The following is a 23,658-nucleotide window of genomic DNA, read 5'->3' as shown; positions in this document are numbered from 1 at the left end:
CCACATCTCCTGCATCTCCTGAATTACAGGCAGACTCTTAACTGGAAAATCCCATGGACGGAGGAGCCTGATAGGCTGCAGTGCATGGGGTCGCTAGGAGTCGGACACGACTGAGCGACTTCACTTTCACTTTTCACTTTCATGCATTGGAGAAGGAAATGGCAACCCCCTCCAGTGCTCTTGCCTGGAAAATCCCAGGGACGGGGGAGCCTGGTGGGCTGCCATCCAAGGGGTCACACAGAGTCGGACACAACTGAAGCAACTTAGCAGCAGCAGCAGCAGGAGATTTATCTGATTCAAGTTATTCTGCTACTAAAACTGAAATTCTTCCCCTAATGGACATGTAAGTGGAATGAGAAATCTTTGTTTCCTTTACCGCTAACATTTTTTATCCATAGGATTATTCCTGTGGCTATATATTCTGACTAAAATAGAGCTATTAACTTGCACAGAGGCCATCTCAGAGAACCTCCAGTTGAAAGTGGTAGTGTCTGCTACTTCTGTTCTATCTCCTTAAGACATAACCTTCAGATTAATATTTGTAAAATACACCTGTGGACTTCACATCCTGTAAGCAAGAATCTCATCACCTGCTGAATAAAATGAGTTTCATTCAAAGCCTCCACTGTCCAGCCTATGTTAACATTGTAGTAGAAAATTACTTACCTTCGAAAGCCTGGGTTATGACTTATTCTGGATTAGCTATTTTTATACCAGGAGAGCACAGTGTTTTTTTAAAGACATGATCAAAAGTTTTTTAAGTCTTCTAAATGCAATCTCTTATTTTCATTGTGGTTTTTTGATTGTTTATTTTATCAATATAGATTACTGGACGGGATACATATTGCCTATTTGTGTAGGTGTGATTCAAATCTTTCATGTTTACAGATGTAAAAACACAAATGACAGATAAAACTAGTACGGCATTCCCACAGCTGGCCTTTGAACTCTCCCATCCTGTTCGGATGGGAGATGAATTGGTGATTGTGACCAATTTCTGGTTTCTACTAACTGGTAGAAACCAGATACAATAATTCAGTGTATGTGGAAGGACATTTTTTGCAGCTCTTACAGTAACATGAATTTTTAAAAGGTGTTCATTAAAAAGAAATCCCCGTAGTACAATCCTAACTCTTAGAAGTCTGTTTTTGAACACTCAGAAAGAGAAGTTTTCTAGTGTGTGCATTGGACAGTGGCCATTTCTTATGCATTATTGTATGCTTACCGCTAAGAGACTTTGTCATATTTTATCATGGATTCTCAGAAATGGAAGGAACCATAGACCACCCCAGCCCCTTATGCAAATGTTTTATGGCCTTGTACACATAATAGGTTCCCAATAAATAACTGTTGAATTGAAACCAAAGTTACATTTAGTTGTTTTTTTGGGCACTGAAGTTTATTCAGTTCAATGTACATTAGAGGTGAAATTTCTGAGTTTGTCTTTAATTTCACACCACAAAAAAAGGCACACAATGCTGATTGCCAGTGGAAATACTGGGTGACAAAGTAAAGTATGCCTCATTCAAATAATGTTCCTTTGCTTATTCTTTCCAAAGAGCATTCAGCATCCTGTTGGACCACCAGTAAATTATATTTCAAAATCGACATTTAGAAAAGACTGACCTTGAGACACAGCAGCATGGTCCGAATTCTGCTTCCAGTTCCACCTTTTGGGGAGGTCACCTGATCAGTTCTAGTATGAGTTTCTTCTTGGGAACAATAGCAGTGATAACTGCCTTACCTACGTCGTAGGGTTGTTATACGACAACTAAAATAGTGCTATAATAGGCCTTAAAATTTTATTTTTATGGTAACTTCTTAAGATGGTGTGCAGCGTTGTGAAATGTTATATTAATTGGTTCTAGTCTTTCCTGTGGGTATTGATTGCCTTTTTGTAATTATCTACACCTACCTATAGTGACTAAGAGCCTTTCAGTTTTTTAAGAGGTCATTAGATTATTATAATGATGGAGTTTGATTTCTTCCCTTTGATAGATTTCCCTATTCTATTACTGTTCTTTTATTGTGATCGTCATTACTAAAATTTACCATAATGTTACCGAGAATGAGCTCTAGATTAAATTATTTTAATACCATTAGCAATACACATTATATTTATTGAGTACTTCCTGTAATTTACTTAGTAATTATCAACCAAGGGAATGTGATGGTACTGGGTTGAAGAGGGGGTTTTGGAACCTGTTTCCTGCTTCACAGTCATCACTGAGACTCACTTTGCTTAGTCTGCATGTTTTCAGAGACCCATGACTCAGTCCTCACACCTCTTCCCTTTCCAGTCTCCATATGGTCTCATCCAGTCTCATGGCTTAAAATAATGACCACAAGCTGATTACATCTGCAGCCCAGACCGCTCCTGAGCTCCAGGTCTCTGTATCTAACTGTCCCCTATTCCACCCCATACTTCCACTGACATACCTCTTAGCATGTCCAAGACCAAGCCAGAGTAATTCCCCCTAAGCCATGGCTCTTAACTGTCTGCCTCATTTGAATTTACAGCAGTTCCATTTTTCTGTTTGTTCAGCCCAAGAGTCTTACTGCCTCTTTAGATCCCCTTGTTCTCAGACCTCTCAGCAGATTCCAGCAGCCCTGCCTTCAGAGTGTATCTTGGACCTGAGCACTTCTCATCGCTACTCCCCCATCATCTTCCCCTGAAGTACAGGGACAGCCTGCTACCCATTCCCTCTGATCCTGTGCTCAGTCCACTTCAGTCGGCTTCTTACACAGTGGCCAGAACAGTCCTATTAAACATGAGTCACATCAAGTCACATCTCATCTCAAAGCCCTGGAAACTAGTGGTTCCCATCTCACTGAGTCGACGTCTTGAACACGATTGATAAGGCCTTACATGGGCTGACTGAGGTTTGCTCTTTTTCCTCATCCCCTCGTAATGTTCACTGACTCTGTCCACTTTCACACTTGGCTGTTCCTTAAACCTGCCAGGTGCCCTTGCGCCCCTGTCAACCCTCATTTGCTTTTCCCTCCACCGTACCGTATTTTCTCCCCAAGATGTCCACACAGGTAGCACCTTCCTTTGCTTTAGACCTTTATTTTAAAGTTGCTTTCCAGTGGGGTTTTCCCTCCATTCTTTCTAAAATGTCAACACCCTCCTCACCTCCACCACGTTCTATGCCCTCGTTTTTCTCCTGAGCATCTGTTACTGTCCAGCAGTTGACCATTGTCCCCAATTACCCTATCTGTTGACTCTCTTTCCCTCATTAAAAGGTCATAAGAGTGGAAACTTTGGTCTTTTGCGTTGCTGCCTCTAACAGAGCTGATCTCTAGTGGAGGTTCAGTAAATACAGTATATTAATTTGGATATGTAAATGAATAATAGAGCTAGGGTACAGTTTAGCATTTTTCCAGTAGATGCCACCCTCTAAGCATATTCCACATCTGAATTATTTTGGTGCCAGTTTGACTTGCAAAATGAAATTGTTCTACATTTCTAGTTAAATGATTTGAAAGTCTTCCCGTTGGAATGACATGTATAAATGGGAGCAGGCAGAGCAGCTGAAACAGCAGCAGCAGCTGGGAGTTTGGGATGAGCAGATGTAAACTGGTATATGTAGGAAGGATGAACAACAAGGTCTGCTGCATGGCACAGAGAGCTATATTCAGTATCCGGTGATAAACCATAATGGAAAAGATGGGGAAAAGAATGTATATAGATTTATAGCTGAATCACTTTGCTGTACACTTAAAACTAACACAACATTGTAAATCAACTATACTTCAATAAACTACACTTTTTAAAAAAGCTGAAGCAAGGCCTTTGTTTAGTTTGGTGCTGGGTGATGTCTGGGTGAAATGTGCGCCATCTCCTGAAAGGAAGCATGCTAATGAAGTCAAACAGTGGGGAGTGCAGCTCTGTTTCTTTGGAAACCTGTTGGAAGTAAACGTAGTTTTAAGCTTATCATCTGCAACCTGAAGTCTCACCTGTATTCAGCTGACCATTCCTGTGCCTATAGTATTTGCAGATCATGTTTCTCTTCTACTTTTTTTGACAAAGAGATTTTAAGGCAGGAAAGAGGATGTTTAATTATCTGATTATACGTATTAGTATTTTATATTAATATAGTAGTCTTTATTTTAACAATTACTCTTTATTATTTTATTCAGGGCAACACAACTATTTGTGTGCGGGAAGAAATGACTGCATAATTGATAAGATTCGGCGGAAGAATTGTCCTGCGTGCAGACTTCAGAAGTGTCTTCAAGCTGGAATGAATTTAGGAGGTAAGGTCTGTGGGTATTAGTTTAATAAGAACTGTTAATATGCAATGTAACACTACTAGACTCTGTGTACTCCCAAAATTGAAGGTGAAGCTAACATGAAGCAAAGATTTTTAAAAATCTAGTAAGTTCTATATTCGTGCTAAAACATTTTAGGAGAAAAATATTTCTTAGAAAGAGTTAAAAACAAGTCTGTTATGTGGCTATGGTCATAGTGAAGTTTGCAACTCTTGAGTTTGCTAAGGTTTCAAGAACTGGGTGCATAAACAAAGCCAAAACAAAAATGAATGACATTTTGTACAAAACTGTAGCTAATAGTTTTCATTACCATGTGTGTTTAGAAGTAAAACCTACTTGTGCTGCTGTTAGCCAGATAGGAATATATTGCTAACTCTAGGAGTAAATGTAGGAAAGGAAGGCCTGTATGAAAAAAATGTTTAATGTTCTAGAAGTTCAGCAAAAGAGTCGGGGAGATAAAGACTTGTAGCACAGAAGTATACAACATCCATGGATGGGAAGATTCAACATCCTGAAGATGTCAGTTTCCTCTAAGTTAGTTTATGAATATAACAGAAGTCTAACAAAAATACCACTTGGTGATTCTAAGTTCTTAAAGAACAGCCAGCGAAACTCTGGAAATGGGGTATATAATGAGGACCACTGGCTCTGCCCCATGGTAAAGCATGTGACAGCTACAGTAATTAACATGATCCGTGTATTTGTTTATTGATTGTCAGATCAGCAGAAAGTCAAGAAATGAATTCAAATAATGTGAGAAGTTTGTTTATAATAAAGTTGGCATTTCAGATCAGTGAGGAAAGGATAGATTAGTTGATAGGAATTATTATGACAACTAGGAAACAAGAAAGTGAAATCCGAATTCTTATGATCCTCCAAGATAAATTCTGCTCTTTCAAAGATTTAAACTTTGAAATATAATACAGAAGTACTAAAGGATTTTTTTAATATTCTACAAGTGGAATATTATTTTATACTTTTTAATTATGAAATAAACCCAGAAGCTATAAGAGAAAAGAATTGAGAAAATAAACCCTACTTATAAACCAAATGTCATCACAAAGACAAATAAAAAAAACTGGGGGAAAATACTTGCAGCTTATAGACAAAGGGTTTATTTCTCACGTAGATAAAGCACTTCTCTAATTTCATAAGATAAAGAAACCAACTCATTAGAAAAATGAGACTGAATAAGAATATGAATAAAATATTCATAGGTAAAAGAATAATAAAAGAAATGCAGTTGGTTCTTGAAACACATGAAAAGATTCTCAATCTAAACCCAGTAAGAGAAATGTAAATTTAAAATGTGAGATATAATTTCTTACAAATGGCAAAGAGAAAACATTTTTCTAATATATTGTTTGAGTATAGAAATAAAAGTGAAAATAAATGTTAATCTCGTGCATTTTAGGTGGAAGTAGAAATTGATATAACCCCTATGGAGAGCAATTTAGCTATTTCAATTAAATGTTAAAAAGTCACATACCCTTTGACTCACCAATTCCACTTTTAGGAATTTATCCTAAGTATGTTCTGGCAATGTAAGAAGTGATATATGCATAATATGTCCAGCGTAGCCTTGTTAAACATCAGGCATACACTAACTATTTATCTGTTCAAAATTGATTAAATAAATTGCAGAATACTCTTCAGACACTAATAAGAATAAAGGGAGCTCTATATGGGCTGATTATCAAAACTACTCTTTAGTGAAAAAATCAAGTTGCAAAATAGTATGATTTGTATATTACACGTAGTATATCTGCTTTCAAAAAAGAATACATATATATTGTATACCACATTTCTGGAATGATATACAAGAAGCCAGAAATGGTGGTTAGCTTAGTAGAAAAGAGCGGATAGCTGGGAGACAAGGATAGGAAGGAAAATTGTCACTGTCTATTCTTCTGTGCTTTTGAGTTTTGCATTGGATTAATGTATCTTTTGTGTACTCCAGTTACCTACTTAAAAGAAAGTAATCCAAAAAAGAAGCACATTTTTCTAGATTCCATAGATATGCGTTAGTATATGATATTTGTTTTTCTCCTTCTGACTTCTCTCTATATGACAGACTCTAGGTCCATCCACATCACAACAAATGACCCAATTTCATTCCTTTTTATGGCTGAGTAATATCCTATTATATATATGTACCAAGTCTTTTTTATCCATTCATCTGTTGATGGACATTTAACTTGCTTCCATGTCCTGGCTTTAATAGTGCTGCAGTGAACGTCAGGGTACATATGTCTTTTTGGTACAGATGAACCTATTTGCAGGGCAGGAATAGAGATGCAGACATGAATAACAGACGTGTAGACACAGGGGAAAGGGGAGGGTGGGACAAATTGGGAGATTAGGATTGACCTATATACATGATCTCCATATAGTCAAGGTCCATATAGTCAAGGCTATGGTCTTCCCAGTGGTCATGTATGTTTCTGAGAGCTGGACCATAAAGAAGGCAGAGCACCAAAGAATTGATGCCTTCGAACTGTGGTGCTGGAGAAGACTCCTGAGAGTCCCTTGGACTGCAAGATCAAACCAGTCAATCTTAAAAGAAATCAACCCTGAAGACTCATTGGAAAGATTGATGCTGAAGCTGAAGCTCCAGTATTTTGGTCACGTGATGCAAACAGTTGACTCATTGGAAAAGTCCCGGATGCTGTGAAAGATTGAGGACAGAAGAAGAAGAGGGCATCAGAGCATGAGATGGCTGGATGGCATTACCGATGCAATGGACATGAACTTGAGCAAACTTTGGGAGATGGTGAGAGAGAGGGCAGCCTGGCGTGCTATAGTTCATGGGATCACAAAGAGTCGGACACAACTGGGCGTCTGAACAACAATAACATATACACTATTGTGTACGAAATAGGTAGCTAGTGGGAACATGTTGTATAGCACAGGAAGCTCAACTCAGTGCTCTGTGATGACACAGATGGGTCGGATGGCAAGGACGGTGGACGGGAGGCTCAGGAGGGAGGGGACATATGGATATATATAGCTGATTCACTCCACTGTACAGGATATCAATACAACATTGTAAAGCAATTATATTCCAGTAAATAAAAGACAAAGAGACTTCATTCTCTGATGAATGAACCAACTGGCTGACGAGTTAGGCCTGGGGAGGAATGTGGCTACACGTAGAGCAGAGCAACCCTTGGGAATCAAGAGGAGAGCCTCGTGGGTGTCCTGACCTCAGCCAGAGCAGCCCATGCTGGTCCACAGGGCAGGCTCTGGAGCCACAGTGCACGGTGAGACCCCTTGATCTGCCGCTTCCTGGCCTGTAACCTCAAAGGCAGGCTGCCACCTTTCCATGCCCCTGTTTCCTTCAACTCACCTTGATCAGCATACCTACCTCCCAGGCTGTAGTGAGAAGTAAATAAGTCAGTGTAGAGTGACCACTCAGTACATGTCTCTGGAGTGATCACTCACTGCGTGTTCCATAGTACTTTTCACGCATGATCTGAGGGACGTGACTGCCCCACGTGTCAGTGATGTCCAGGGGAATTAAGAAATGTGCCCCAAGACGCCACAGCCAGTGAAACGATGAAGCTACATCTTGGATCTCTGTTCTCCTGGTCTGAGTTTCTGCTCTCTTGTCTGACATCCCAATTATTGCAAATGTGATGCAAAAGATCACCTTCTGAAGCCTGTGAACAAAAATCTGGCAAGATATCAGCAACTTAAAATCTAAATGGCACCAGGGTACAGCTATGGGTCAGAAAATAAACTCAAAATCAGTTTTTGTAAAGTCTGCCATCTGAGTTTCAAGTGCACACACTGCTGAAGTATGTGTATCCCTATGTAATTTTTGTATAACTATATAAATCTTATATATTATTATTTACATATTCTATATATGTATGCATATGGGGCTTCCCAGGTGGCGCTAGGGGTAAAGAACCCTTCTGCTGATGCAGGAGACATAAGACATGCAGGTCAATCCCTGGGTCTGGAAGATTCCCTGGAGGAGGGCATGGCAACCCTCTCCAGTATTCTTATCTGGAGAATCCCATGGACAGAGGAGCCTGGCAGGCTATGTAGTCCATAGGGTTTCAAAGAGAGTCAGACACAACTGAAGTGACTTAGCATGCTCTACATATACACACACACACACACACACACACACATAAATATATGCACTTTAGTATAAATACTGTATCATCACACTTTATATAAAGTATCATTACTGGGACTTCCCTGGTGGTCCAGTGGTTTAAACTTCTCCCTCCAATGCAGGTTAGATCCCTGGTTGGGGAGCTAAGATCCTATATGCCTTGGGGCCAAAAAAACAAAATATAAAACTGAAACAGTATTGTAACAAACTCAATAAAGACTTTAAAAATGGTCCACATCAAAAAAATCTTTTTAAAAATACCATTACTATTGGTTACTATAAAATGCTATGAAATAGTGATACTTATAATCCATATCTTATAGGGCTGTGTTAAGAATTAACTGAGTCCATACATAACCTCTAGAACAGAGTTTCCCAGTCTCTGCTCTGTTGACATTTGGGGCCAGATAGATCTTTGTTGGGCTTCCCTGATACCTCCACCTGCAATGCAGGAAACCACAGTTGGATTCCTGGGTTGGGAAGACCCCCTGAAGAAGGGATAGGCTACCCACTCCAATATTCTTGGGCTTCCTTGGTGGCTCAGGTGGTAAAGAATTCGCTTTCAGTGCAGGGGACCCGGGTTCCATCCCTGGGTTGGGAAGATCCCCTGGAGGAGGGCATGGCAGCCCACTCCAGTATTCTTGCCTGGAGAATTCCCAGGGACAGAGGAGCCTAGCAGGCTACAGTCCATGGGGTTGCAAAGAGTTGGACACGACTGAGCGACTTAGCACAGCACAGCACAGATCTTGGTTGTGGGCCCATCTGTGTGCTGTAGGATGTTTATCAGTATCCTTCATCACTGCCTATTAGGTGCCAGTCTAGCTGGCCCTGCTCCCTCGGTGTGACAACCATAAATATTTCCAAACTTTGCTAAGTATCCCCCGGGTGGCATTGGAATCCAGTGGTTTACCAGTAGTAGTAAATAACTAAACTACTTAGCTGTGAGATAGTTCCTGCTAGAATATATATTCCATCAGAAGGAGAATTTTGGTCGGTTTTGTCCATTGCTTTATCGCCAGTGACGAGAACAGTGCCTGGCACGAAGCAGGTGTTCAGTAGTTGTTTGCTGAGTGAATGCATGATTAACTGGCCCTTTTAAGGGTTCTGTATTGTGAGCATTCTTCTAAGCCCTTTATATGTGTCAAACCTCACATAACGTTATGTGATCATACTATTAATCTGTCCATTTTATTTTTAAATTGATTTTCATTGCAGTATAGTTGCTTTACAATGTTGTGTTCGTTTTTACAGTACAAAATGAATCCGCCATATATATACACATCTCCCCTCCCTTTTGGACTTCCTAAGAAGTGAGTTCATGGAGGCTCACAGAAGTTGAAGAGCTGGCCCAAGGCCCCAGCCCAGGGAGTGGCAGCGCCAGAACTGAAATCTCTGTTCCTGGCACAAAAGCTCATCCCCAGCATCACTCTTCTGTATGACATGGGTCCACTGTTTATAGACTGACATTTAAAAATAGGCCTGCTTATCTGTTAATGGCAGCTGTGGCACCAGGCTTCTCACTTGTGTCTATGATGGTCTCTAAGTGAGGCTTGGCCCAGTACACAATTCAGGTTCACCTAACTTTGTTGTTGGTTTCTGTATATATGCAGGATAGGTTTTATGGATTTCGGTAAAACACTTTCCTGGAGAAAAAGCTTACCTTGAATCCTGAGGTCATTGAAAGTCGTGAGTCGAAAATAGATAGAGTGGAAATTAATATTCATAAGAGTAGTACTTTCTTTAGGTTCAAGTTATAATATAACTCCTTCTGGTCCTGGGTTAAATAATTAACTTGTATTAATTATCCAGTCGATGTAACATACATTGTCATTTTTCTTTTATTACTTATTTAGAAGCCTTGCTTTCTGTTTAAATGTGGGCAAAAAGAAATGCAAACAATTTTATTATTTTAAAAGAGATAATACTATAAAATAGTATTAAATAGATAAATAGATTAAAAAGTTTAATAGATAAATAATAAAATAGATTAAAAAGTTTAATCTTTTAGTATGAAGCAGTTTTTCAAATGAAATATGTGAATTAAATAAAAACCTATTATACATGTTCCAATCCCATCCCTGTTTTTCTAGCAGAGCAGGCCTGCTGGGTCTCTCTTTATTCACCCTTCTTTCCTGTTACCTCTCTTGGGAGAAAAGGCAGGTGCAACCTCATATAACACTTGGAAGACATTTTCTTTAGTGGATGATCGTGACCCCAGGAACAAAATTAGTCATTCCCCTTCTAAAGATAGGGCTTCCCTGTGGCTCAGATGGTAAAGAATCTGCTTGCAATGCAGAAGACCGGGGTTCTATCCCTGGGTCAGAAAGATCCCCTGGGGAAGGGCGTGGCTACCCACTCCAGTATTCTTGCCTAGAGAATTCCATGGACAGAGGAGGCTGGTGGGCTACAGTCCATGGGGTCGCAAAGAGTTGGACACGATTGAGTGACTAACACTTTCTAACACACTTCTAAAGACACTGACAGTTCAAAATATCTCAGAATTTCTTTTTCCTGTATCCTATCCGCTGGTTAGCGTATAATCCTAACCATGTCCCCAAACAGCCTCTCTGTTAGAAAGTGGAAGGAAGGAGGAGGAAAGAGTAGGTTTATATTTATCAGAAACCAAAGCCATTAAATGTGCCTCTTCCCCTTTCTCTGGATCCACTTCCTTCCTCTTATTACAAGCTCTATCCCTTTTCTTTAGAATCCTGCTGATGTATAACCAATAACATTATATTATATCTAATTGTTTTGCTCTCCTGTGAATAAGTTTTGGGGTTATGGATAAAATAATTGCTTAATTAAGTCTTCAAAAAAATTAAACCAAAACCAACTACCTTCTTTAAAAAAAAAATCCTGCTGATGTTTACGCTGCATGCAAAGGAGAATAGAACAGAAGATGCAAGAATATCACCAGAGAAATGGAAAGGAAAATAACCGTTTTTCTGCCCCCATGCTGGGCACACACTCTTCTTTACCCCTAAGAGTAGATCTAAAAAAGGTGTGGTTCTGATTCCATGAGAATTTACTATTTTGCATAGCCTTCTCCTAAGAAATCCATCACTTTGCTTTTACTGCTAGTGATCTAAAGAGGATGATTTATGTATGTGTTTTCGAGCTGCCCCTAAAATATATAAAGCACGGCATTAAGGCTCCATGGCCCTCAGACCAGGAATGAGTCCTTTGGGTGTTTCTAATTTGACTGTACTCTGGCTGTAAAAGATAGAGGGGATCTTGGAGGTTTTCCTGTCCCGGTCCTCCACTCACAGATGAGGAACTTGGAGTCCAAGATGATATCATCAGAGACCTGAGAAATGCAACCTAAGGATTCTAACGCAGTTGTCTTTCCTCTTTTTCAAGCCACCACCCTGATTCATTTTTCATCATCTATGCTAAAGCCCAGTTTCATATTCCTTTAATGAAGACTCTAAAATATTCAAATCTTGCTTCCTGGAGCTTTAAAAATGTAAATTTCACAGATCACGTAATAGTCCCATTTCTGTTTTCAATTTACTTCCAAGGCTCCCTGCATCCATCATTTTACTTGGTTGAGCAGGAGCCTTTAAAGGGTTGCTGTCTCAGGTCCACCTTTTACTCTTGGAATGGAGCATGTCATGTGAAAAGAGAAAAGACCCTCAGACACAGGGAGCAGTAGCAACAGCAGATCTCATGGTTGCTTTTTTGAAGGCTGGAAAGAAAGCAGCTAGGTGAGAAAGGGAGACATGAGGTTAATTCTGGAAACTATTCAAAGAAACAGATAGTCTTATATTCCTGATGAGAATGGAACCAGAGAGAGAGGAAAATATTTAAATTAAAATCCATCCACGTAATGCAATATTAATCAGGCAATAAAATTATGGTTATGAAAATTCATAACAAAATAGAATACTTTCTATACAAAAGTAATAATGAAAAATGAATATGCCAAATGATTTAGGTTCCTATTATGTGATTACAGCTCTATAGGAAAAGATTTGCATGAGTCAGGAGACTAGGAAGAAATGGAAGGATACAAAAAGCGCTTATATTTGTAAAGTAAAGTGACAGATAAGGTTTTTCTTGCCTCTTTTCTAGTTTATCAATCCTGATGAACATGTTCTGCAATAAAATGTTTTAAAAATAGCATTCACAATTTTGAACTAGAAAGAAGGGAAACAAGATTAATTGTGCTACTGAGCAGAAGAGGTAAAGAATTCGACGTACAGAGGGACAATCAGGAAAGGGGTAAAAAGGAGAGAGGGAAAAACAAAATACCTAGAGGCATCTGTAATTCTTCTGCTGGGAAATGCTTTGAAAACTGAAAGGGAAAAGTGAGTGAAAACAAAAGACCCAGGGAGCAAAGAATGACAGTGCCATGACTGACGTGGGAAGTCCTGAGAGAGAGATCTTTTTACTTGAGGAAAATTGGCTTTATCTGCCAGCAGCTTCCTCCAACTAGCTCATCTGGTCACCTGCAAAATTCACCCACAGTGCAGGTCTGGGGAGAGAAATCACAGGATCAATGCCAGTGAGAGAGAAGGTTTAATATCTGAAATCCAAGAAGAAAAACAATTTTTGTATCTTTAAGGGTCTCCTGAGGCCGGATAGGCAGTAGTCTGTAGAAGTTTAGAAAACCCAAGTGTACCGAGTTTGATGAAGAAATACCATTCCTTGGGTTTTTTTCCCCCTTTCCGTTCCTCTTGCTTGTAAACGGTAAGAATTTCAATGGGACTTCTGAGCAGGAAAGTGGAGAGGAAAATGACACATTTCTATAAATCAGTGAAAGTATGGTTTCTGAACCTTCATATATAAGTTAAGCCTTATTTATTGTCATAGTAATACAACTTGAATTAAACAACTGGTATTTTTACCTTGTGAAATTTCCAAAGGAGAGTTTAGGATCAGTTCTGAAACAGGCAGCATTTCAGAGTTTACTATATTTCTTCAAATCTAAGGCATTTTTTTTTCTTGTAGGTTTTTAACTGTTGTGGTTACAATTTGTAACCAATATGTACATTTAATTTTTATTAATTCCCTTCAAAACTCTAATTAAATTGGAATCTGAAAAAGAATAGACTTATGTATAACTAAATCACTTTGCTGTATACTTGAAACTAGCACAACATTGGAAATCCAATATAAAATAAAAAAATTTTTAAAGGAAAGAAAAACATCAAAGCTAAGCAAAAGGGGGGGAAAATTGATGTCTTATTTTGTCACCGATAGTGTCTTAGAATGGAAGCAATACAGACATTCAATGTAAATGCTCTTCTCTCCTGAGAATATATATACTTGTAGATGCTCACGTGAGCCTTGTTGAGCTTACCCAAACAGGTTGCTTATCTTGGGTCTTTTTAAATATAAAATCCAGGGACGTTGGAAACCTTCCACTGGGTATACATATGTGCTCAGTCACTTCCATCACATCTGACTCTCTTGAGACTCCATGGACTGTAGCCCGCTGTCCATGGGATTCTCCAGGCAAGAATACTGGAGTGGGTTGCCACATCCTTCTCCAGGGTATCTCCCCAACCCAGGAGCTGAGCCCTTGTTTCTTGTGTCTCCTGCATTGGCAGGTGGATTCTCTACCATTAGTACCACTTGGGAAGCCCAGATGCCCATTTTTGCTTTCATTTCCTTTTTTCATTTGCGGTCTGTCCTGGTAGGTCATCATCCCAGTCATGCTTAACTGGCCAGTGGGCCTCAGCGCTTAACCCGTCTACCTTTGGGGTCCAGGGTATCTTACGTTTGTGGTTTCAATAGGGCTGAGTCAGAACTGTCCTTCCGAGAAGCGTCTCAGAGATGCAGGTCTCTGTCAGCTGGTCTGCAGCAGCCCTACAGTCTACACACTCACCCATATTTTCTGTAATACACAGTTGTTTTCCTAACTCTCTGGTAAAATAGTGGAGATTTTGTTTTGTTTTTGTTTTGTTCAGGGTGTTTTATATTATTGTTATGCTCTTTCGAGTTACCTCAGATGATGGAGTTTTATTATAAAAATATTGCTAGTTTCACGTTTAGTCTTTGGGAAATATGAGGATGTCATTTAGGAGACAATAGGTTTCCAGTTTTTAGAACTTTTTGATTTTTTTCCCTTTTTTACCAGCTTCTTTCTGCCACGCTCTCTCCTCCCTCCCTCCCTCGTTTGCTTTTTTTTATTTCACTACACCTGTTTCTACTTACTGCCTTCTCTCTGTCAGCTTCATTGTCACCTGACTATCTTGGATTCAAAATTCCCCAAAGAAGGCCCGGCCAACTGGTTGGTCACCATGCGGAACAGAGCTTCTCACTGGGTTGAGATGAAGACAAATGGCTGCCTTTGACTCTGCTGCCCCACCTCACCCAGCCCGGCATGGCCAGTTACAGGTCGCTATGGTCCAGAGCATGACAACCTGTGACAAGGAGCCTTTTGTTCCCATTTTCCAAAAAGAAACTGTAAGTGTAGCTAGCGATCCGAGTACTGTGAATGCAATACAGACTCCCAGCCATTCCAATGATCTCTTCATTGTGGAGCATCTCTTAAATCATAGCACTTTCTCCAACACCCTGAATTTATTCTGAGCTATCTATATGTTTAGAAGTAAAAAGTGTCCATTTTTAGAAAACTGATGGACAAAAGGAAGTAATAGCTTTGTATGCTTCTTGGAACAGAACTGCTAGGGCCTTATTTTGGAGTTTAAGACTTTTTTGACATGGCTTTTTTGAAAACACACAAACCAAGACATAACACAAAAAGCATAAATAAAACAAATCTTAATTTTTTTTAATCATTCAATGTGTAAGATGGGTATTGTCTTATAGAATACCTCTCTAAATCTGAGCTATTCTCTGCCCCTAAATGCCAGGCTGTAGAATTTTGGGTGAGCTCTGGGCTCGTGGGAGAGGTAATTTGGAAAGAGGGACAATCCACTTAAAACCAAGTGTCATAGGTTGTCTGCACTCAGTCATCTTAGAAAGAGCTGAACTATCATGCCAGGTAAAGTCCCACCTATTCTGTAGGTATCATCGACCTCACAGACTCTGATTTCTCAAAGTTACAATCATTTATTTCATCTACTTTCAGTTTACAGGTATGCACTTTAAGGAATATAACTTAGTCTTTTTTCTTGCATTGGAAAAATCTTAGAGACCAGTGATCTGAAACTTGTTCACTCTTGATAAATATCCTCTTCTCCTATCTATATTCGAGTGAAGTCTCTGTTCTTATCTCTAAGATATACAGAAAGCCATTCAACTGCTTAATATGTAACTACTAGAAAACAATCCTTCATATCTTGTGATAAACCATAATGGAAAAGAACATGAAAAAGAATGTATATATGTGTGTATAACTGAATCACTCTGCTGTACAGCAATTAACACAACACTGTCAGTCAACTATACTTCAATAAATTAAAACAATCAGCCCCTCAAAAAAAAAAAAGAAATCAGCCCCTCAGTCTCCAGGAAAAAGTAAGTATGATGTTTAATATCATAGATGATGATTTTTCTGGGACAGATAGCATACCTTTTAACAGCTAATGCAATTCTAACAGATTTTGAAAATATTTTTATTATCAAGTCATAAAATACATAGTCATTACAGTGATTAATAAGGGAAAGGGAAAGTTCTTTGTATTAAATTGGGGGAATGAAGGTAGAAGAAGAGCCAAGACTTGCTAATTAAAAAATAATGATTTACATTTTGATGAAGAGGCTCTTAAAACCTGAACTAGCAGAGCTAATAAAAAGTTTCTTCTGAAAGTGGTGCTTCATTATTTTGAAAAGGAGATCTGTCAACAACAGTGTAAAGCCAGTTGCTGAGTTAGGTCATGAAAACAAGAAACTCCAAAATGTAATTGTTCTGTATTCCTCCTTCAAGGGTTTTATACAACATTTGTTTTGAGAGCATAATGATGTAAAGTGTGTTTAATAGTGATGAAGATAAGCAGTTACTCTGCTATCACTTAATTATCTTTTATATTAAAATTAATCTAGCCTATATAGGAGGGGATCATAGTATTCAAAAAGTGTACCTCTGAGACTTCCCTGGCACCAGTGGTTAAGGCTCCGTACTCCCAATGGCATGGGGCATAGGTTCAATCCCTGGTCAGGGAACTAAGATCCCGCATGCTACACGGCCAAAGCAAAGTGCATCTCTGATGAAGCCATCCATTGATTCTTCATCCAGCAAATACGCACTGCATGCCTCCTAAATCCATATGTTCCCTGGGATGTTGCCAGTGTAGCCAGGTGAAGGCAGGCACCAGCCTTTTTTTGAAAGGGCTAATCTCTAAGAAAGAGGAAACTTATTATGGGCCAGATAAGCATTAGAAATGTACAGCACTGTACTTAAGAGCACCCTCTGTGTTGATGATAGCCCGCATCAGATCTTTCTCCTTGCTGTAGAGTAGTGTCAGCCTCCTGACTTCTATCTCTCACTTAAAGTAGTGGCATGTCAGGATGCCTTTCTCTGATTCTGTCCCTCAATATTTGGAGAGGAGGGCGTTTATCCTGGTGGCATGCTTTGTTCATTGAAATGATCAAATGGTCCTATGGCACAAACTAATGCTTGTGTGGGACGTCATCTGGAAAGGAGCAGTTCTGCATCGTGAAATCAGAAGACCCACGCTTCTCCCTACCTGCAGACCACCTCCATTCCGACCTCAGCATCCATCCATAGACAACATTCTTCATTTGATGTTGGTGCTCTGAACTAGGACTCTGAAAATCAACCCTTCCCATTCTTACCAAAATTTGAATACAACTTGACTTAAAGTTTCTGGCCATCTTAGAGATTTTTAGGGCTTACCGGGTAGCTCCAGTGGTAAAGAATCAGCCTGCAGGAGATGCAAGAGATGCAGGTTTGATGCATGAGTCTGGAAGATCCCCTGGGGAATGAAATGGCAACCCACTCCAGTGTTCTTGCCTGGAGAATCCTATGGACAGGGGAGCATAGCAGGCTATAGTCCATGGGGTCACAAACAATCAGACACGACTGAACACACAAACACAAGAGATTTTTAAATAATTTCTAGCCTGGGAATCATTGAGGCAGTTCTGGTTGGTGTCTTTGGAATGAGTGCCTTGTCTGTCTTTTGCATCTCTTGTCAGTCAGTTCAGTCGCTCAGTCATGTCCGACTCTTTGCAACCCCATGAATCGCAGCACGCCAGGCCTCCCTGTCCATCACAAACTCCCGGAGTTCACCCAAACTCATGTCCATCGAGTCAGTGATGTCATCCAGCCATCTCATCCTCTGTCGTCCCCTTCTCCTCCTGCCCCCAATCCCTCCCAGCATCAGAGTCTTTTCAAATGAGACAACTCTTCGCATGAGGTGGCCAAAGTACTGGAATTTCAGCTTTAGCATCAGTCCTTCCAATGAACCCCCAGGACTGATCTCCTTTAGGATGGACTGGTTGGTTCTCCTTGCAGTCCAAATAGGAAAAGGAGTATGTCAAGGCTGTATATTGTCACCTTGCTTCAGTAACTTATATGCAGAGTACATCATGAGAAATGCTGGACTGGAAGAAGCACAAGCTGAAATCAAGATTGCCAGGAGAAATATCAATAACCTCAGATATGTAGATGACACCACCCTTATGGCAGAAAGTGAAGAGGAACTAAAAAGCCTCTTGATGAAAGCGAAAGAGGAGAGTGAAAAAGTTGGCTTAAAGCTCAACATTCAGAAAACTAAGATCATGGCACCCAGTCCCATGGGAAATAGATGGGGAAACAGTGGAAACAGTGTCAGAATAAATAAAAAATAAACAGTGTTTATTTTGGGGGGCTCCAAAATCACTGCAGATGGTGATTGCAGCCATGAAATTAAAAGACGCTTACTCCTTGGAAGGAAAGTTATGACCAACCTAGATAGCACATTAAAAAGCAGAGACATTACTTTGCCAACAAAGGTCCGTCTAGTCAAGGCTATGGTTTTTCCAGTGGTCATGTATGGATGTGAGAGTTGGACTGTGAAGAAAGCTGAGTGCTGAAGAACTGATGTATCTCTTGTAACAGACGCTAAGAAACACCTGTAAAGATAGGCTGTGACTCTCGGGAGCCATTTGGTGCCAGCCGATCTCCTGACATCTCCTGTCAGTTCTTGACCCGCCCCAACACCTCTCTGTGCCTCTGGAAACTCTTCAAAACTCACTTCAGTACCACCAGAGAAACTGAGAGACACCTTGATGAGGAATTTTGTAAAATTTTTATAATTGAAGATATCTTTCAACACAGTTTACTTAGTCTATCAATCCTCAGAGCAAGCCCTTCTTCATTCTAAAATTAGACTAATTCACCAGTGAAACTTCCAACAGTTACATCTTCATTTGCCATGTAAGTGACAGGAGTTTCATGTTAATTACTTAGAAATATTTGCATATGTTAATTAGCTCAGTTTTTACATTTTTAAAGCCAAAATTTAAATCCCATAAAGTAAAAACAGTTTTACATTTGTAAATACTCATATTTTTAGACAAAGTTGAGTCAGATGAGAAATTTTAGGCCAGTTTCTAAAGGTGACTTGTAAAAATGATGGGAATTAGGAGGACTGTACAATTAGCTGTCTTGTGGGGCTGCTGTTCCTCAGTTCTCACTGCCTCTCCAACTCGTCTTCAAGTCTTTGTTTTATTTTTTAAAGATTATTTTATTGAATTATAGTTGATCTGCAATGTTGTGTTTCTGCTGTATAGCAAAGTGATTCAGTTATGTACATATATACATTGTTGCTTATTCTCTTTCATTATGATTTGTCACAGGATATTGAATATACTTTGTGTGTGTGTGTGTGCACTCAGTCACACCCGGCTCTTTATGACCCTATGGGCTGTAACCCACCAGGCCCCTCTGTCCATGGGATTCTCCAGGCAAGAATACTGGAGCGGATTGCCATGCCCTTCTCCAGAGGATCTTCCTGACCCAGAGATCGAACCTGTGTCCCTTGCGTCTCCTGCATTGGCAGGCAGCTTCTTTACCTGGGAAGCTAAGGTGGCACTCGTGGTAAAAAACCCAGCTGCCAATGCAGGAGACATAAGAGATATGGGTTCAATCCCTGGATCGGGAAGATACCCTGTAGGAGGACATGACAACCCACTGCAGTATTCTTGCCTGGAGAATCCCATGGAGAGAGGAGCCTGGTGGGTTACAGTCCAGGGGATCACAAAGAGCTGGACACGACTGAAGCGGCTGAGCACAGCACACACGCTGAGTATAGTTCCCTGTGCTGTCCAGCAGGACCTTGTTGTTTTGCTGTTCTATATATAATAGTTTGCGTCTGTTAACCCCAAAGTCTTGATCCTTCCCTCCCCAACTACCGCCTGCCCCTTGGCAACCACAAGTCTATTTTCTGTCTATGCGTCTGTTTCTGTTTTATAGATAAGTTCATCTGTGCCATATTTTAGATTCTGTATATAAGTGATACTGTATGGTATTTGTCTTTTTCTGACTGACTTCACTTAGTATGATAATCTGCAGGTCTCTCCATGTTGCTACAAATGGCATTATTTCATTCTCTTTATGGCAGAGTAATATTCCATTGCGTGTGTGTGTGTGTGTGTGTGTGTGTGTGTGTGTGTGTGTGTGTGTACCACATCTCCTTCATCCATTCGTGTGTCAGATATTCAGGTTGCTTCCATGTCTTGACTACTGTAGACAGTGCTGCTATGAACATAAATGTGCATGCATTTTTTTGAATTAGAGTTTTGGTTTAGATAGACCCAGTCCCAGGAATGGCATTGCTGGATCATATGGCAACTGTTTTTAATCTTTGGAGAAAACTCCATACTGTTTCCACGGTGGCTGCACCAATGCACAGTCCCCCCAACAGTGTAAGAGGGTTCCCTTTTCTCTGCACCCTCTCTAGCGTGTCAAGTCCTTGTTGTAAACACACTCACCCATGCCCTGTGCCTGGAGACTCTCATGCGGTAAATCTAGATGGAGCAGAGGCAGCATCTTTCCTTTATAATACTCTAGACAGTGCACATCATCTCACCGGAGCTGAGATCGACTATTCGAGAGCTTGCTGTAACATTGGGAGCATTTTTCTTAGGATAAGAAAACCCTTCAATTGGTTTCATTTTTTAAACCCTTTAATTTTTTTTTTCCTATTTAATGTTATTTCTATTTTTCTCGAGTAAATCACTAACTGGCATCTGGTAAATATTTCCTCACCAGGAGAAGGCCCCTAAAAATATCTTAAGTTAGTATCTGTGAATTTTCTTGCAAAAAAAAAACTTACAAAGGGCCATGTTAGCTTTTAGTCCACTAACTTTACTAGTTTTTTGCCTTACCAAGCAGTAACTTTAAACATATTTGATAAGCTGCGCATTTAAATGCTGCACATCCCTGGGGCAGATTGTTCAGAACTCAAAGATGAAGGTAGGTTCCTTATCCCCAGAGAGTTGTGTGTGTGCTCAGTTGCTCAGTTGTGTGTGACCCTATCGACTGTAGCTCACCAGGCTCCTCTGTCCATGGAATTTTCCAAGCAAGAATACTGAAGTAGGTTGCCATTTCCTATTCCAGCAGATCTTCCCAAGCCAGGGATGGAACCCTCGTCTCTTGTGTCTCTGGCATAGGCAGGCAGATTCTTCACCATTATCACCACCTGGGAAGCCCTCCCCACCACCACCCCAGAGAGAAAGTTACTGAAACAATGATTCTGACTTTCCATATTGAGGAGACAAAAGTGAGGTAAGAAAGAGAAGGTGGGAATAATCCCAGGAAGGAAATGGAGGGGGGAAGAGGGGTCCCTGGTGAGGTTTATGATTTGTTACAAGAGAAGAAACAAATTTAGAAATGCCACCCCGTGTCGCCACACTTCTGCTCACGTGCTCCCACCTGGGCACACCCTCGATGTGTGCAGACATCTGTATCCGTTGTGAAGAGGCAGGAGAGGAGAGAAGGAAGCTGGGGTGGCAGCTCACCCCCCGCATGCATAGTTCTCAGGCCCCACCATGGTGGTCTTCTCTCACGCTTATGGTCAGTGGGTTAGAAGGAAACCCCTGTGTATCTGGTGTCTTCTGAGCCCTCAGGAGAGTCTCTGCCCAACGTTTGTTCTTCACAATAAGTAACCTCTTGACCCACGTCCCTGTCTTTACTCAGTAGGGTTAGTTTGGGCCACATCATTAAACTTTTTCAGATAATATTAGTGATGACACTATTGTTGGCTTTCCAGCTGTTTTGTGGTTAAAGAAATGTTCTTATCAGGGTCAAAATATGATATAAAAGACTTTATTGCAATACTCTTATTGCAGGACTTTTATTGCAATTGAAAACAGGTTCAAAATAAAAGTTAAAAGAGCTTAGCTTTACTTGATTCATTTACTCTAAGGCTCACTAACTGCTGTGTTCCCAAACAGGCTTTCTTTTCCAGTAGGTCGATTTTTCTCAATATATTTGACTTATTTAAAAAGAAAGAAATCTAAATCTCCTCAGGCTATTTGAAATTCAGAAGTAACGAGATCCTGTGACTCATCATAAAGCAGTGTTTGCAATGCTGATTTGCCTCGACTCCCCCCCACACGCATCCCTCTCTGCTGCTACCGGCTCCCCTGCTCTTAGGAAGGTTCTGAGCCACTTCTGGGCATCGTCATGTGTGACTCGTCTGCCACCTGCTCTGCTGTGCCCACCCATGGTCAGTGACTTCTCCACCCTGACTCCTCTTTCTGGTTCAATCCTGTGGACAGTTTCTGCCAACTGCCTCTTGGTGGTTTTTTCAGCTCCCTTTTTCAGGCCCAACAAAGGCCTCTCGTTTGCACCAAACATAGGAAGGCTAAGAGAGTTTCCCCTTGCTGCTGTGGCAAAGCAACGCAAGCTTAAAATAAGGCAAATTTGTTACCTGATAGTTTTGAAGGTCAGAGGTCCAAAATGGGTCTCATTGAGTGAAAATCAGTGTGTCAGCAGCCAGTGTTCCTTGGTGGAGGCTCAAGGAGAGAATTCGCATCCTTGCCTCTTCCAGCTTCTGGAGGCTGCCCACGTTCCTGGGCTCCTGGCCCCCTTCCGTCCTCAAAGCCGTATAATGTGCATTCTGCCTCTGCTTCTGTTGTCACATCTTCTCTGCCTGTCCTTCCTCCATCTCTCACTTATAAGGACCCTTGTGATTATATTCGGCCCATATCAACAATTCAGAGTAATCACTTTATCTTAAAATCCTTAGTTCAGTTAAGCCTGCAGGGTCCTTTTGCCTGTAAGGTTACACGTTCACAGGTTGGGGATGAGGATGTGAACATCTTTGGGAGACCATTATTTTGCCCATCACCTATGTCATGGTCTATATCCAACAAAAGTCTGGAATTTTTTATTTTTATTGACGTGTATTTGACTTACAGTATTATGTTAGTTTCAAGTGTACAGCAAAGAGATTTGGATGTATGAATCTTTCCCAGATTCTAACATCATAGGTAAGATATATATTACAAGATAGTGACTGTAGTTCCCTGTGCTATACAGTAAATCTTTGTTGTTTGTCTATTTTGTGTAAGTTGTGTGTGTCAGTTAATCCCATCCTCCTAGTTTATTCCTCCCTCTGCCCATTTCTCTTTGGTAACCAGAAGTTTGTTTTCTGTCCTTGTGAGTCTATTTCTGTTTTTGCATACACATTTGTTTATATTACTGGGCTTTCCTGGGGGCTCAGAGGGTAAAGCGTCTGCCTACGATGCGGGAGACCCGGGTTCAATCCCTGGGTCGGGAAGATCCCCTGGAGAAGGAAATGGCAACCCACTCCAGTATTCATGCCTGGAAAATCCCATGGACTGAGAAGCCTGGTAGGACTACAGTCCATGGGGTCGCAGAGAGTCAGACACAACTGAGCGACTTCACTTTGTCTATATTAGTTTTTAGATTCCACGTATAAGTAACACCATTTAATATTTGTCTTTCTCTATGTGACTTCACTCAGTGTGATGATCTCTGGGTCTCCCCATGTTGCTGAAAATGGCATTATTTCACTCCTTTTTATGGCTCAGTAATATTCCACTGCATACATGTACCACATCCTCTTCATCCATTGATCTGTCTCTGGAAGCTCAAGTTGCGTCCCTGTCTTGGTAAGCAGCGCTGCTGTGCACATTGAGGCGTAGGTGTCTTTTTGAATTAGAGTTTCTGTCTTTTCCAGATACGTGCCCATCACTCTGGGATTTTTGCATCCTTGCTGATTTTGACCCTCTACATATTCACCCACCGCATCCCTGCCTCTTCTTACTCCCTGACACTTCCCTTCCTTTTGAAAAGCCACTCACATCACTGGTTCACAACCTTCTGGCTGTGCCTTTGTCTGCACAGTTCTTACACGGCCTGCATA

At 40.6% G+C, this 23,658-nt stretch overlaps 1 protein-coding gene across 6 annotated transcripts in view; it reads left to right on the top strand.

The window, feature by feature from the left end:
• NR3C2 (nuclear receptor subfamily 3 group C member 2) overlaps positions 1-23,658 on the top strand; it is a 440,591-nt gene that overhangs the window by 297,476 nt on the left and 119,457 nt on the right. For all 6 annotated transcript variants that reach the window (XM_027513408.1, XM_027513404.1, XM_027513407.1 and 3 more), the window contains one exon: positions 4,144-4,260. In XM_027513408.1, the coding sequence (XP_027369209.1) occupies positions 4,144-4,260 (117 nt within the window). The remainder of the gene's footprint in view (positions 1-4,143; positions 4,261-23,658) is intronic.

This window comes from Bos indicus x Bos taurus, chromosome 17 (genome assembly GCF_003369695.1).
Source record: "Bos indicus x Bos taurus breed Angus x Brahman F1 hybrid chromosome 17, Bos_hybrid_MaternalHap_v2.0, whole genome shotgun sequence".
NCBI lineage: Eukaryota > Metazoa > Chordata > Mammalia > Artiodactyla > Bovidae > Bos > Bos indicus x Bos taurus.
The sequence above is the reverse complement of the archived record's forward strand: the minus strand, read 5'-3'. Positions and strand labels throughout refer to the sequence as shown.